The 13,588-nt window shown below is 41.8% G+C and overlaps 1 protein-coding gene across 1 annotated transcript; it reads right to left on the bottom strand.

Annotated features, from left to right (window-relative positions):
• Positions 1–1,838: 1,838 nt before the first annotated feature.
• LOC105984521 (zinc finger protein 709-like) lies at positions 1,839–5,279 on the bottom strand. Its single transcript, XM_013014740.1, is given in 4 exon segments — positions 1,839–2,679; positions 2,682–4,353; positions 4,884–4,944; positions 5,138–5,279. Coding segments are annotated over 4 exon segments (1,860 nt in total). The 5' UTR covers positions 5,172–5,279; the 3' UTR covers positions 1,839–2,586.
• Positions 5,280–13,588: the final 8,309 nt, after the last annotated feature.

Raw genomic sequence — 13,588 nt, 5'->3', positions numbered from 1 at the left:
TGCGAGCGCCTGGCGGGGAGACCAGGTCGGACGGCAGCGGCCCGGTCCGAGGTCCGGAACCCCACGGCCGCGAAGGCCGAGCTCAGACCCTGGCCCGGCGTGGCCGGTGCACGGCCTTCAGGCCAGGAACAGTCCTGTGGGCGCCTCGTGCTCCCGTACCCAAAACTGGGGGGGCAGAAGATAACCCCAGCCGCCCCAGGAGCCCGGACGGAAGCAGAGGCACAGCTTGAGCCGAACACGAAGCCGGAGTGGCGATGGCAGGCGTGGGGTCCCGGCCCACCACGCACAGGGCGGTGGCTAAGGGCTCACTCCTTGGCGGACTGTCTCCTCACACTTACTTGTCTCTCCTGCCTCCCTCTTCCGACCAGGCTGAAGAGGAGCTGGGAACGCAGAGCTCAGGTTCCCGCTCAAACTGAGAACATGCAAGCAGGGCCGGCTCAGAGGGTGAGGCTTGCAGTAGGAGGCAGGGGGCAGGGACGGCTCATGAAGGGGGCTGGGGCAGGCAAGCAAGCAGGGTATCCATGTGTGAGCAAGAGACCTCCAGGTGGGCACAGCCAGCTCGAAGTCTGGAGAGAATACACAGTAATGGGGCGAGGAAGGGGGATGGGTAGGCATGGCCACTCTGGGCCTTGTCCTTCCACAGACCAATCCTAGGCCCCTAGGTCCATGAGAAAGACCAGGAGCCACAGGCCAAGCAGGGCCTGATAGCCTCCTAGGCCAAGAAGACCCACACACTCCAGTCTCATTCATGGGGCTGCATGAAATAAAGGCATAATGTTAGTACAACCTCTGCTATGTGGAGATTGGGAGTGTGAGTCTGACACCCTCCAAGTCCCTGGGTCTGGTAATGCCTTAGCCCAATTCTGTCTCGAGGTCTAGAGACCACACTGAAGGGACTCAGGAAATGCTCCCCCTCCTCCTGGTCTCTGGCATCTCCAGAATTTGACATACTGCTCTGACCACAGGCAGAGGGATGGAAGTCCTTTTCCAAAAGGCTCAGTCTGAACCTCAGCCCATGAGGATTTATTTCCTTCATGTAGACCTGCATGGCACAAACTCACACACAACCAGGATCCAAAGCCAGTCAGTTCCATGATGTAGTTCCCTCATCTTACATATATATGGTCATTTGAGGATTCATGTAGTCATGTACTGTGCCAGGAACATACGATGCTAGAAATGCCTGTGCAGTGAGTCTGTCAGTAAAGGTTTGTATGGTGTGCATGTGAGGCATATCTCAGACCCACTGAGATGCACACACCCAACAATGCCAGTGACAGCAATTAGTTTCTTCTCTTGACATGTCATGTAGGCCAGTGACAGCATGGAGCAAGGAGAGAGGTCCACAAGGCCTCCTAGAATGTCTCTACAGAAGTATGGAAGAATGTGGCAAGATGGAAAATCCATCAATTGAGGGCTTTCAGCAGCAAACCTAAAACTCTACTTCAGTTCTCGATGACATTAAACATACCTATGGTTTCTGATAATACACTATAAAAGTTAAAATACATTGAACTAAGTTTTAGCACCCTAGTTCTACTAGACAAACATATGCTACCTCACAGGGCAGGTAAGAATGAGAGAGGCTAATTATTAGTTACTTCTACTCATAATCAAAAGGTGAAAGGCACTGTAAACTATGTTAAGTCTGCACTGAGATTTCACCTTAGAACTAAGAAAATACAGAGTGGTAAGAAGAGTTTGTGGTATTAGGAAGGTGATATTTCCTTTTGTTCCTGTGGAAGCAGGTGACGGGTATGTTCAAATAATTTTGTCAGCTAGCAGTGAACTGAAATACATTATATTATAGATTGACAAAAGCATATTCCATTGTAATTATGTAATTTTAATTACATAAAATATAAACCAGTTATATATAACATATGCTTATACACAAACATGCTATATTCTACATATTAAATATGTTTACATTACACATGCATAAAACACACTTTATATACACTAAATACATGCTATAAGGTATAAAAAATTTTTGAGCACAGTTCAAGCCCAGTACTATTAAAAAAATCCCTTTAATAAGGACACAAAGGCCTCAAAAAAGTATTAGAAAAGCAAGTGTAAAAATTCTTATATCCCATATCAAAAGGGATTGAACCTATAAAAGCCATGTTTTCATATTTGAAAGATAATACATATTAGAAAAAGCAAGATCATCCCAAGAGATACAGAAAATCATTTAACAAACCTCAATACTAGTTCATGCTCTTTCATGCACTTGAAGGGAACTGTGATCTCTGAAGGCTTTAGTGAACTGTTTACATTCATAGGATCTTCTCCAGTATGTGTGTCTTCATGGCAAATTGTGACCTATGAAGGACTTCACATATGGTTTACATTCATAGAACTTTTCTTCAGTAGTTCTTTTCTGTCATTGAAAGGACTGGTAAGGACTGAAGGCTTTACCACATTGTTTACAAGTATAGAATTTATTCCAGGCATATATTTTCTTCTGTCTTCAAAAAGACTTGGAAGAGCTAAGAACTTTACCACATAGTTTGCTCACATTTTTTCTTCAATGAGTTCCTTTATGTAATTCAAGGGACTAGAACTAAGAGCTTTGCCATATTATGTATATACATAGGGATTTCCTTCACTGCATGTTCCTGTACTTAAAGGTAATACATTTCTGAAGGCTTTCCCATACTGTTTACAGTGATATTTGGTTTTCCTCCAGTATGAGTTCTTTCATGTGCTTGAAGGTAGTTGAGATACCGGAAGGCTTTTCCACACTGTTTACATTTGTAGGGTTTTTCTCCAGTGTGAATTCTTTCATGTACTTGAAGGGAGCTATGGTATCTGAAGGCTTTACCACAGTATTTACATTCATAAGGTTTTTCTCCAGTATGAGTTCTTTCATGTCTTCGAACAGATAGGTGATATTTGAAGACTTTAAAACACTGTTTACATTGGTAGGGTTTTTCTCCAGTATGAGTGTTTTCATGTACTCGAAGGTAGCCAAGACACATGAAAGCTTTGCCACACTGTTTACATTCATAGGGTTTTTCTCCAGTATGAGTTCTTTCGTGTACTTGAAGGTAGTTGAGATACCGGAAAGCTTTTCCACACTGTTTGCATTCATAAGGTTTTTCTCCAGTATGAACCCTTTCATGTACTTGAAGGGAGCTGTGGTCTCTGAAGGCTTTACCACACTCTTTGCATTCATATGGTTTTTCACCAGTATGAGTTCTTTCATGTCTTCGAAGGGAAAGGTGGTATTTGAAGACTTTAAAACATTGCTCACATTGGTAGGGTTTTTCTACAGTATGTGTTTTTTCATGTCTTCGGAAACAACTATGATCACTGAAGGCTTTGCCGCATTGTTTACATGCATATGGTTTTTCTCCAGTATGACGTCTTTGATGTACGCGAAAGTGACCGAGATATCTGAAGTTTTTTCCACATTGTTTACATTCATAAGGTTTTTCTCCAGTATGAATCCTTTCATGCACTTGAAGGGAGCTGTGGTCTCTGAAGGCTTTATGGCATTGTTTACATTCATGGGGTCTATCCCTAGTATGAATTTTTTCATGTCTTTGGAGGGACTTGGAAGAACTAAGAATTTTACCACAATGTTTACATTCACATGGTTTTTCTCTGGTATGAGTTCTTTCATGTAATTTAAGAGAACTGGAACTACTGAGCATTTTACCACATTGTTTACATTCATAGGGTTTTCCTTCACTGTGCATTCGTTCATGTATTTGAAGGTAACTAAGATGTTTAATGGCCTTTCCACATTGTTTACATTCATAGAATTTTTCTCCAGTATGACGTCTTTGATGTGCTCGAAAGTGACCAATATATCTGAAGTTTTTTCCACATTGTTTACATTCATAGGGTTTTTCTCCATTGTGACTTCTTTCATGTACATGAAGGGAACTGTGATCTTTGAAGGCTTTTCGACACTGCTTACATTTGTAGGGATTTTCCTCATTATGGGTTCTTTTATGTACTCGAAGGTAGCTGAGATGTCTGAAGGCTTTTCCACATTGTTTACATTCGTAAGATTTTTCTACAGTGTAAATTCTTCCATGTATTTGAAAAGAACTACAACAAACAAAGGTGTCTGCACTTTGCTTGCAGTCATAGGGATTTTCTATACTGTGAAGCTTCACACTGTGAGTCTGTTGATGTACTCTAAATGATTTGAGAAAATCAAAGGCTTTGAAACATACTTTACACTCATATGGTCCATTTACACTGTGAGATGCCAAGTGTCCTTGTACACTTGTAAGAGAAATGAAGGTTTTCCCACCTTGTTCACACTTATACAGCTTCTGTCCATATTCTTCATGCACATATGGTTTATATCCAGAGTGAGAGATGGTGTGGCTATTAAAGAATGAATGACACATGAAAACCTTCTCATACACATTGCATATTTTTATTCTAGTCCAAATTTTCTTGCTCACATTAATATTGGAATCTGGGTGCAGGTATCTGCACGGATTACCTTCTTTACTTTCACTGAGTCTACCATGTAATTTAAGTGAAAATAACACAAAATTAGGAATAGGTACTTTATTAATGAAAATTTATTAGTAGGTCTTGAACTTACACTACTTGACAAAAGCTGTGTATTTTCTGCCATGGATGAATAATTTGAAAACAAATGATTACTCTGCAACCCAGAGCTACTATTAAAACAACATTCATGTGTGTGTTTTGTTAGTGTTGTCTCCAAAATGAAATACTTTACAAACACTGAATAGCTCTGTGACATCAAAATACATATTTGGGTGAAATTTCTCTAATGGTAATTAAAAAGTTGTATGGGGTTTTTTTTTTTGCATGTTTTTAAATTTTCATGACATGCAAGGTTCACTCAAGAGATGATGCTTCCTCTTATACATGCAAATTACCTTAGACTTCTCCCAGGGTTTGTATGCTGATCTTTCATGTTCTGCTCTCTCCATCTGTTCCCTAAAATGCAGATCCAGAAAAAATTATGAACTATTAAGAAATTATAGAAAAAATATCTTCTAGGTTAAGCATACCTTGTAACCATCATGCCTGAATTATTCCTTAAATTCTTCCCTTTCCACATTCCAAATCATGGAACAATTTGTTCTCTATTTGCTCTCTAACTGACTAAGTGAAGAAATGTCATTCATACCTATAGAAGCGAGGTTGCTGAAGGTTTCCAGCATTACATCTCTGTAGAGATTCTTCTGAGAAGGATCCAGCAAAGCCCACTCCTCTTGGGTAAAGTTCACAGCCACATCCTCAAAGGTCACAGACTCCTAGAACATTCCATATATGTGGACAGGAAAATGGGTGAATCTGACAACTCTGTGATTCTACAAAGTGTTCTTATGTTTCTGTTGTCACCACACATGGATTCTATGACTTAGTCATGATCTACAATCTCTCCTACGAGTTCTAATGCTATAATTAAGCTATTCCAGAAGGAAAAGAGCAGAATAAGAATTCTCTCACACCAGGCGCTGGTGGCTCATGCCTGTAATCCTAGCTACTAAGAAGGCTGAGATCTGAGAATCACAGTTTAAAACCCCTCTTATCTCCAATAAACCACTCAGAAAACCAGAAGTGGTGCTATGGTTCAAGTGGTAGTAGTGCTCGCCTTGAACTGAAGAGCTCAGGGACAGCACCCAGGCCCAGAGTTCAAGCCCCACAACCCACAAAAATAAATAAATAAATGAATTATCTCACTAGTGAGCCAAGGAAGTAAGAAGTGCTGATGGGACACCACTAAATTCTCTGTGTAGAGTGGATCTCCAGAATGATCATAACAAATTTCTGCCACTTGATATGCAGAATTCATACTAGCAGTCTTGAAACTGCTTGTCCTTAGAAACTCCAGGTGACCAACTTAAGGTTTTGAGCAATCTCACAAATTAAAAAAAAAAAACACCCTTCCTTAAATTTATGCAAATAGTATGGCTTCTTCTGTTTTGTTTATTTGTTTGTTTGTTTTTGGGTGCTAGGCCTGAGGCTTGAACTCAGAGCCTGAGTACTGTTGTAACTTTTTTCACTCAAGCCTAGCACTCTACCACTTGAGCCACAGCTCTACTTCCAGATTTTCTTGGTATTTAATTGGAGATAAGAGTCTCATGGACCTTCCTGCCCAGGCTGGCTTTAAACAGTGATCTTCAGATCTCTGTCTCCTGAGAAAGTAGAATTACAGGTGTGAGCCACTGGTACCTGGCTTCTTTTTTTTCTCTTTTGGTAGTACTAGAGATTGAACACAGGGACTCACATTCATTTGGCTTCATTAATTAGCTAGTGCTGTACCACTTAAGATATGCCTCCAACCCTGCTTTTCCTGGTTATTCTGGAGACAGAGTCTCACAGACATTTCTGTCCAGGCTAGCTTTGAACACTGCAATACTCCAGCTCTTAGCCTTCTGAGTACTAGGGTTAGATATGAGCAAACACCATGTGGTTCAGTATGGCATTTTCTGAACTGTTCTTCTGAAAGTCTATAGTAATTTAGCTAGAGGATCAATCTGCCTCCACCTTATTCCTAACCTTACTATTAAAAAAAAATTCAACATTACTTGACATGGAATTTCTATTGAATTTCCACGGAAGACATTATTTCATGCATGGGGTCACACTTATTTTTTTGTGAAATTGAGCCCACCCTATGGGAACACATTTAGAGGCCCATGAACAACTGACTGCAGGCCAGATTTAATCAGTTAGTGACTATGATACATGCTCAATGTTTAATTACCCTAACAGAAAAAGATGTAAATTCCCACTGAGTAATATAAGCAGATCAGAGCAAAGTGGCTCATACTTGTTACTCCCAACTACTCAGAAGGTAGAGATCTAAAGAACTCCAGTTCAAGGACAACCCAGGCAAAAGGTTAGCAAGACCCCATCACAATAAGCTAGGCATGGTTTCACACACCAGTGATCCCAGCTACATGAAAAGCTGTGAACAAAACAGTCAAAGTCTGAGGACAGCCCCTGGCAAAAACATGAGACCCTGCCTGAAAAATAAAGTAGTAAAGGACTAGAAGCATGGCTCAAGTGGTAGAATGCCTACCTAGTGAGTATGAGGCCCTGAGTTCAAACCCAAGTACCACCATCACAGAAAGAAAGAAAGAAAGAAAGAAAGAAAGAAAGAAAGAAAGAAAGAAGAAGGAAAGAAAGAAAGAAGAAGGAAAGAAAGAAAGAAGAAGGAAAGAAAGAAAGAAAGAAAGAAGAAAATAAGTCACATGTCCTTAGAAAAACTAAATGTAGATAGGTACAGTGGCAAGCTACTTAAAAGAGACTAAGGCAGAAGATTCATTTGAGCCCATGAGCACAGAGCCACCTCCCTGTGTAGAGACCCAATCTCAAAACAAAATAGCAACAAAGAAAAATTCAGTATTGGGGCTAGGAAGATGGCTCAGTGGTAGAGCACTTGCCTTGCATGCATGAGGCCCTGGGTTTGATTCCTCAGCACCACATAAGCAAAAAGAAAAAAGCCGGAAGTGACGCTGTGGCTCAAGTGGTAGAGAGCTAGCCTTGAGCTGAAAAGCAGAGGGACAGCACCCAGGCCGAGTTCAGGCCCCACAACCAGACCCCCCCAAAAAAGAAAAGAAAGCAAAAAATTCAGTATCACCAATATGCTACCTCTTTTGAACTGTATCCTCAAAAAAATTCCATGAATTCTCTGGTGGCTCATACCTGTAATCCTAGCCACTCAAGAGGCTGAGATTTGAGGACCCTGGTTTGAAGCCAGCCCAGGAAGGATAGTCTATAAGACTTATCTCCAATAAACTACCAAAAAGCTGAAAGCAGAGATGTGGCTGAAGTGGTAGAACACTAGCCTTGAGCAGAGAAGCTCAAGGACAGTACCCAGGCCCTGAGTTCAAGACAGGCACACAGGTGCGCGCACGCACACACGCACACACGCACACACACACACACACACACACACACACACAAATTCCACAAATCTGCAAAACAGGCTTTTTATTAGTCAATAAGAATCACTTTTCCAGGCCTACTAGGAATAACAACTGTGTAACAAGTGAACTCTATTAGGCAATAAAGCACAGAGTAATATAGCCTGACTTCATTTGAATTCAAGGATTTTCAAATTATAGTATACAGAACAATCTAGTATTAATGGAGAAATAAACACACAAAAGGAAAGGAAAATAGGGGGGTGGGGAAGGAAAGAGGGAAAAAATGAGGGAGGGGGTAACAAGTTCATACATCACCTTGACAATAAAATTAATGATTTTCATTTATATGAGAAAAAGTAATAAAGAATGGAACTGGCAAATTCAAATATTAAGAGAATTAAAACAAAAAAAGAATGGAAGAAAAGGAAAAAATGTGCAAAAGATCTACAATATAAAAGAATTTGACTAGAGAGTCAAATGAATAAACTAATCAGATGGAGTGCTAGATACTTGTAATCCCAGCATGTGGAAACAGGAAGAATAAAAAATTTAAAGGTAGCCTGAACAAAGTTAGTGAGACCTTGTCTAAAAATTAAATTTAAAGATGAATGACATTTGGTATCAGTAGCTCAAGCCTGAAATCCTAGCTACTCAGGAGGCTGAGATCAGAGAAGTCCATTTCAAAGCCAACTGGGGCAGAAAAATCCATGAGACTATCTCCAATAAACCAACAAAAAGCTGGAAATGTAGCTGTGTCTCAAGTGGCAGCACAAAAGAAAAAGAAACAGAAAGTTTATTTATTTTTTGGTGCTAATCCTGGGGCTTGAACTCAAAGACCTATGAACTGTCCCTGAGCTTTCTTGCTCAAGACTAAGGTTCTGCCACTTAAGCCACAGCTCCACTTGCAGCTTTTTAGTCATTTAACTAGAGATGAGAGTGTCACAGAAATTTCCTGTCTGGGCTAGCTTGAACCACAGTTCTCATATCTCAGCTTCCTGAGTAGCTAAGATTACAGGCATGCACCACTTACACCTAAGTAGCACATTTTTGTTGTTGTTGTTGTTGGTCGTGGGGCTTGAACTCTGGGCCTGAGCACTGTCCCTCAGCCCTTCATCTCAAGGCTAGCGCTCTACCATTGGAACCACAGCACCACGTCCTGGTTTCTGGTGGCTTATTGGAGATAAGAGTTTCACAGCTTTTCCTGCCTGGGCCGGCTTTGAATCACAATCCTCAGATCTCAGCCTCCTGAGTAGCTAGGATTACAGGCATGAGCCACCAGAGCCCGGCTTTGCACATTTTAATGGAAGACCTACATGAAAACAGATCCATCTCAGAGCCTAGCATTTGTCAAGTGAATGATTTTTGACAGTGATTAGATAGGCAAAAATTAGGCCTAACTGACTTCCTAAATGGCAATGGCCATAGCAAACAAAAACCATTATGGATAAATAAATGAGTCCTGTAATAGACTTATACTCCCCTACTATTTCCCATAATTTGAACTTTAAAAGTCACCAACAGAGGCTAAGTGTGCAATCCCAGCACTTGAGAGGCAGAGGCAGAATGATTTACCAGATGAAGCCTGGCTTGGGCTAGATAGCAGGACCCACCCTCAAACGAGAAATGCTCATAGGACTCATATTCATTTGATTTCCACAGAAGGAAAAGAAAAAACAAATTGTGACAGTTCTGGAGTTCGTGGGCACTGTCCTTGAGCTTCTTTTGTGTTCTACCACATGAGCCATAGCACCACTCTGGCTTTTTGGGGTTTTTTTTTTTGAGTAGTTTATTAGAGATATGAATCTCAGGGACTTTCTGCCCTGCTGTCTTGGAACTTTGATCTTCAGTTCTCAGCCTTCCTAAGTAGCTAGGATTACTGGTGTGAGCCACCAGTGCCCTGCCAGATTGAAATTCTGGTATCATCCCATTGATAAAAATTGTACCTCCTGGGCCACAAACAAGTTCCAAAAGTGATTGTACTCAAATGAGTTAAAAATGTAGGTCCCAACAAAAACTAGCATGCAAGCATTATCAATATTAATGCTTAGAGTATGCATACTTTTAAAGGTTTAGAAGCATATAAGAAAGATAAAGATGTTCAGCAAGGTTAAAGGAACCAATATACAAAAATAAAGTATACTTCTTTACAATTACAATAAAATACTTGAAATACAAATTTTGTTTTTGGTGTTGGTCCTAAAGCTTGAAATCAAGGCCTAGGTACTCTCCCTGAGCATTTTTGCTCAAGGCTAGCACTCTACCACTTGAGCCATAATGCCATTTCTGGTTTTCTGGTGGTTTATCAGAGATAAGGGTCTCACAGATTTTCCTATCTGGGCTGGAAACTCAGCCTCCTAAGTAGCTAAGATACAGGCATAAGCCACTAGCACCCCACTTAAAATACAATTTTTAAATGTTCAGCCGGGCACTGTTGACTCACACCTGTAATCCTAGATACTCAGGGGCTGAGATATGAGGATCGCAGTTCAAAGCCAGCCAGAGGAGGAGAGTCTGTAAGACAAGATATTGTCTCCAAGAAACCACCAGAAAACGAGAAGTGGTATTGTAGCTCAAGTGGTAGCAGCCTTGAGCTGAAGAGCTGAGGGACAGCGCCCAGGCCCAGAGTTCAGGCCCCACGACCAACAACAACAACAAAAAAAATCCATATATCTCAGTACCACAAACTGTACATTTAAAGAAGCATCAAAATAAATAAACAGAGCTGGGTGCTGGTGGCTCACACCTGTAATCCTAGCTATTCAGGAGGCTGAGATCTGAGGATTGTAATTCAAAGTCAGTCCAGGCAGAAAAGTCGGTGAGAATCTTATTTTGGATAAACCACTCAGCAAAATCTAGAAATGGTACTGTGGCTCAAGTGGTAAAGTACTAGCCTTGAGCATTATGAAAGACAGTACCCAAGCCCTGAGTTCCAACCCCAAAACCCGCATACACACACACACACACACACACACACACAAAACCACAGGAATAAATCTGACAAAAAAAATACAAAAGTTATACTCTGAAAATAATGTAAAGCAAATAAATAGTTTTTTTATTGTGAAAATACTGTACAGAGGGGTTACAATTACATGGGCAAGGTAATGAGTACATTTCTTATCAAACATTGTAGCCTACTCCTTTGTTTCCCCTTCCCATCTGCCCCCCAATAAATAGTTTAAAAAAAAAACTAAAGCCATGCTGAGGGCATGTCTCAACTGGTAGAGCACCTGCCTAGCAAGTGTGAGGCCCTGAGTTCAAATCCTAGTACTACCTTTTTTTTCCCAAAATGGTGAATGAAGAGAATTCAGAATGCTCCAATGCAAAAGAAATGACAAATATGTGACTTAATAGATATGCCAATTTCCCAAATTACACATTTCATACATGTATTAAGATAGCACCACCAAGCCAGGTACTGGGGGCTCACACCTGTAATCCTAGCTACTCAGGAGGCTGAGATCTGAGGATCATGGTTCAAAGCCAGCCCTGGCACGAAAGTCCATGAGACTCTTATCTCAATTAACCACCAGAAAACTGGAAGTAGAATTGTGGCTCAAGTGGTAGAGCGCTCGCCTTGAGCTGAAGAGTGCGGGGACAGCTCCTAGGCCCAGAGTTCAAGCCTTACAACCAACAACAGCAACAACAAAAACACCTCCACCAGGAGTAATAGTATATACTCATGAGACTAGGTCAAAGGGATCCAGAGTTCCAGGCCTGCCTGAATAAATAATAAGACCTTATGTCAAAAACAAAAAAGAAAAGCAAAACAAATAAAAAGAAATATCATTCTGTATTCAATAAATATGTTCAATTACTTTATATCATTTAGCATCTACATTTAAAAAAATAAATACAATTAATGACTCTTTTATATCTTCTACTATTTAAAACTGTTTTAGAATTCCTGTCAATATACTATCAAGTGATAAAGACTTAACATGAAGAAAACTAAGCAAAAAGTATAGGGCTTGAGTGGGGATAACCTCCGGTGCCCTGATATTGCACTAAAGGCTTATTTGGGGTGATCTTTTCTTGTTTACTTTTCATTTCCATCATTAAGAGTAACTGAGTTGATAGCACAAAGAAGAAATAGCAGAGGTGGGAGTATTAGCCATGCAGTCACCTGCAGGGCTGGAGCTGGTGTCAGAGGCAGCCCTGGCCCTGGCAGCAGTAACCTGGGCTAGTGACAGACTAGTAACAACAACAACAGCTGCAGCAGAGACAGAGCCAGGGCAAAAGCCAGGGGCAGCAGAGACTAAAGAGACAAGGGTGGGGGGTGAAAGTAGAGAGAAAAAGAGAAGGAATGGAGATCTGGAGAGAATCAGAAGGATGTTTAAAAAGTTAAGCTAAAATAAAAAACAGAAGAGAAACTGTAGGCCCTGGTCACTGGATGAGCTGAACCAATTGTAGGCTAAGGCACCCAAGGCAGTACAGCAATGTAACACTTGAGGGTGCAACTCTCAAGGCTGGCTGTTGGCTTAGGATAAGAAAAACTGCCAAGGGCCTGGGATAGCTTGCAAAGGTTCTTCTCCCAACCCACAATGTGTTCCCAGGTAAAACAAAAATGATTGATAATCTAGATGACTGATAATCTATGGAACTACCACCCCCCAAACACAACACTATAATGTGTTGATTGTATTCAATAAAAGGAAGTTACCAGAAAATTCTGAAAAAAAAAGTCTTTCCTTGGTATGTCCTTGACTGCTTAATCCAAGAAAGAAATCTCTGATTTTTCTCTGTCTGTCTGTCCCCAGCCCAGGGGCCTGGGCACTGGGCACTGTACCTGAGCTTTGCTCAAGAGACAGTGCTTTACCTCTTTAACCATGGATCCACTTCCAACTTTAGGGGGGCAGTGGGGACAACAAAAATTTTTTAAGTATAGGGCTCTTCAAACCTCATTACAGGAAGGAAGGAGAGGGAGGAAGGGAGGGAGGAAGGAAATGTCTTTTTTTAAAAAGGTAAAATTCATCCAAAAAGTTAAGGAATTCAGCTGGGCAATGGTAGCTCATGTCTATAATCCTAGTGATTCAAGATGCTCATATCTGATGGCTCACAATTTGAAGCCATCCCAGGCAGAAAAGCCCACAAGACTCCATCTCCAAAATAACCAGCAACAAAGCCAAGCTTGCTGAGCACTGGTGGCTAAAGTCTGTAACCCTAGCTGCTCAAGAGACTGAGATCTGAGGATAGAAGCAAGTCTGGACAGAAAAGACAGATGGAACTCTCATCTCCAATTAAGTAGTAAAAAGCCAGACGTAGAGGTATGGCTCAAGTGGTAGAGAGCTAGCCTTGGGCAAAAAAAAGCCAAGTGAGAGTGCGCGCCCCTCCCAAGACAGGTAAAAAATAAAAATCACCTTCTGTGCCTTTGCCCCTTCACGCTGCCCACACCCCAAGCGTCCAGGGTGCGTGCCCTGCGCCCGTCCCTGGAGAGGGGGTGACTGCCTTAGCTTTCAGCTGCAGCCCGGCGCGGTAGTTCCCAGGGTGGACTTAACGCCACTTCTCAGCACGGCCCCTCAAGGGGTCCGCTCCCCAGATGTCAGTGCGGAGCCTAGCGCTCCCCAAAGGCAGCACGGGGCAGAGGAACTTGGGATGCACACCCTAAGTGTGGCCTGCGCAGGGCCGGAAGGCCACAGACGGGGCCGTCAGAGCCAGCGCCCCCACCCCTCTCCCCCGTCGTCAGGGCCAGCGCCCCC

Source organism: Dipodomys ordii, unplaced genomic scaffold, assembly GCF_000151885.1.
Source record: "Dipodomys ordii isolate 6190 unplaced genomic scaffold, Dord_2.0 Scaffold24, whole genome shotgun sequence".
Taxonomy (NCBI): domain Eukaryota; kingdom Metazoa; phylum Chordata; class Mammalia; order Rodentia; family Heteromyidae; genus Dipodomys; species Dipodomys ordii.
This window is presented reverse-complemented; position numbering and strand designations above follow the sequence as displayed.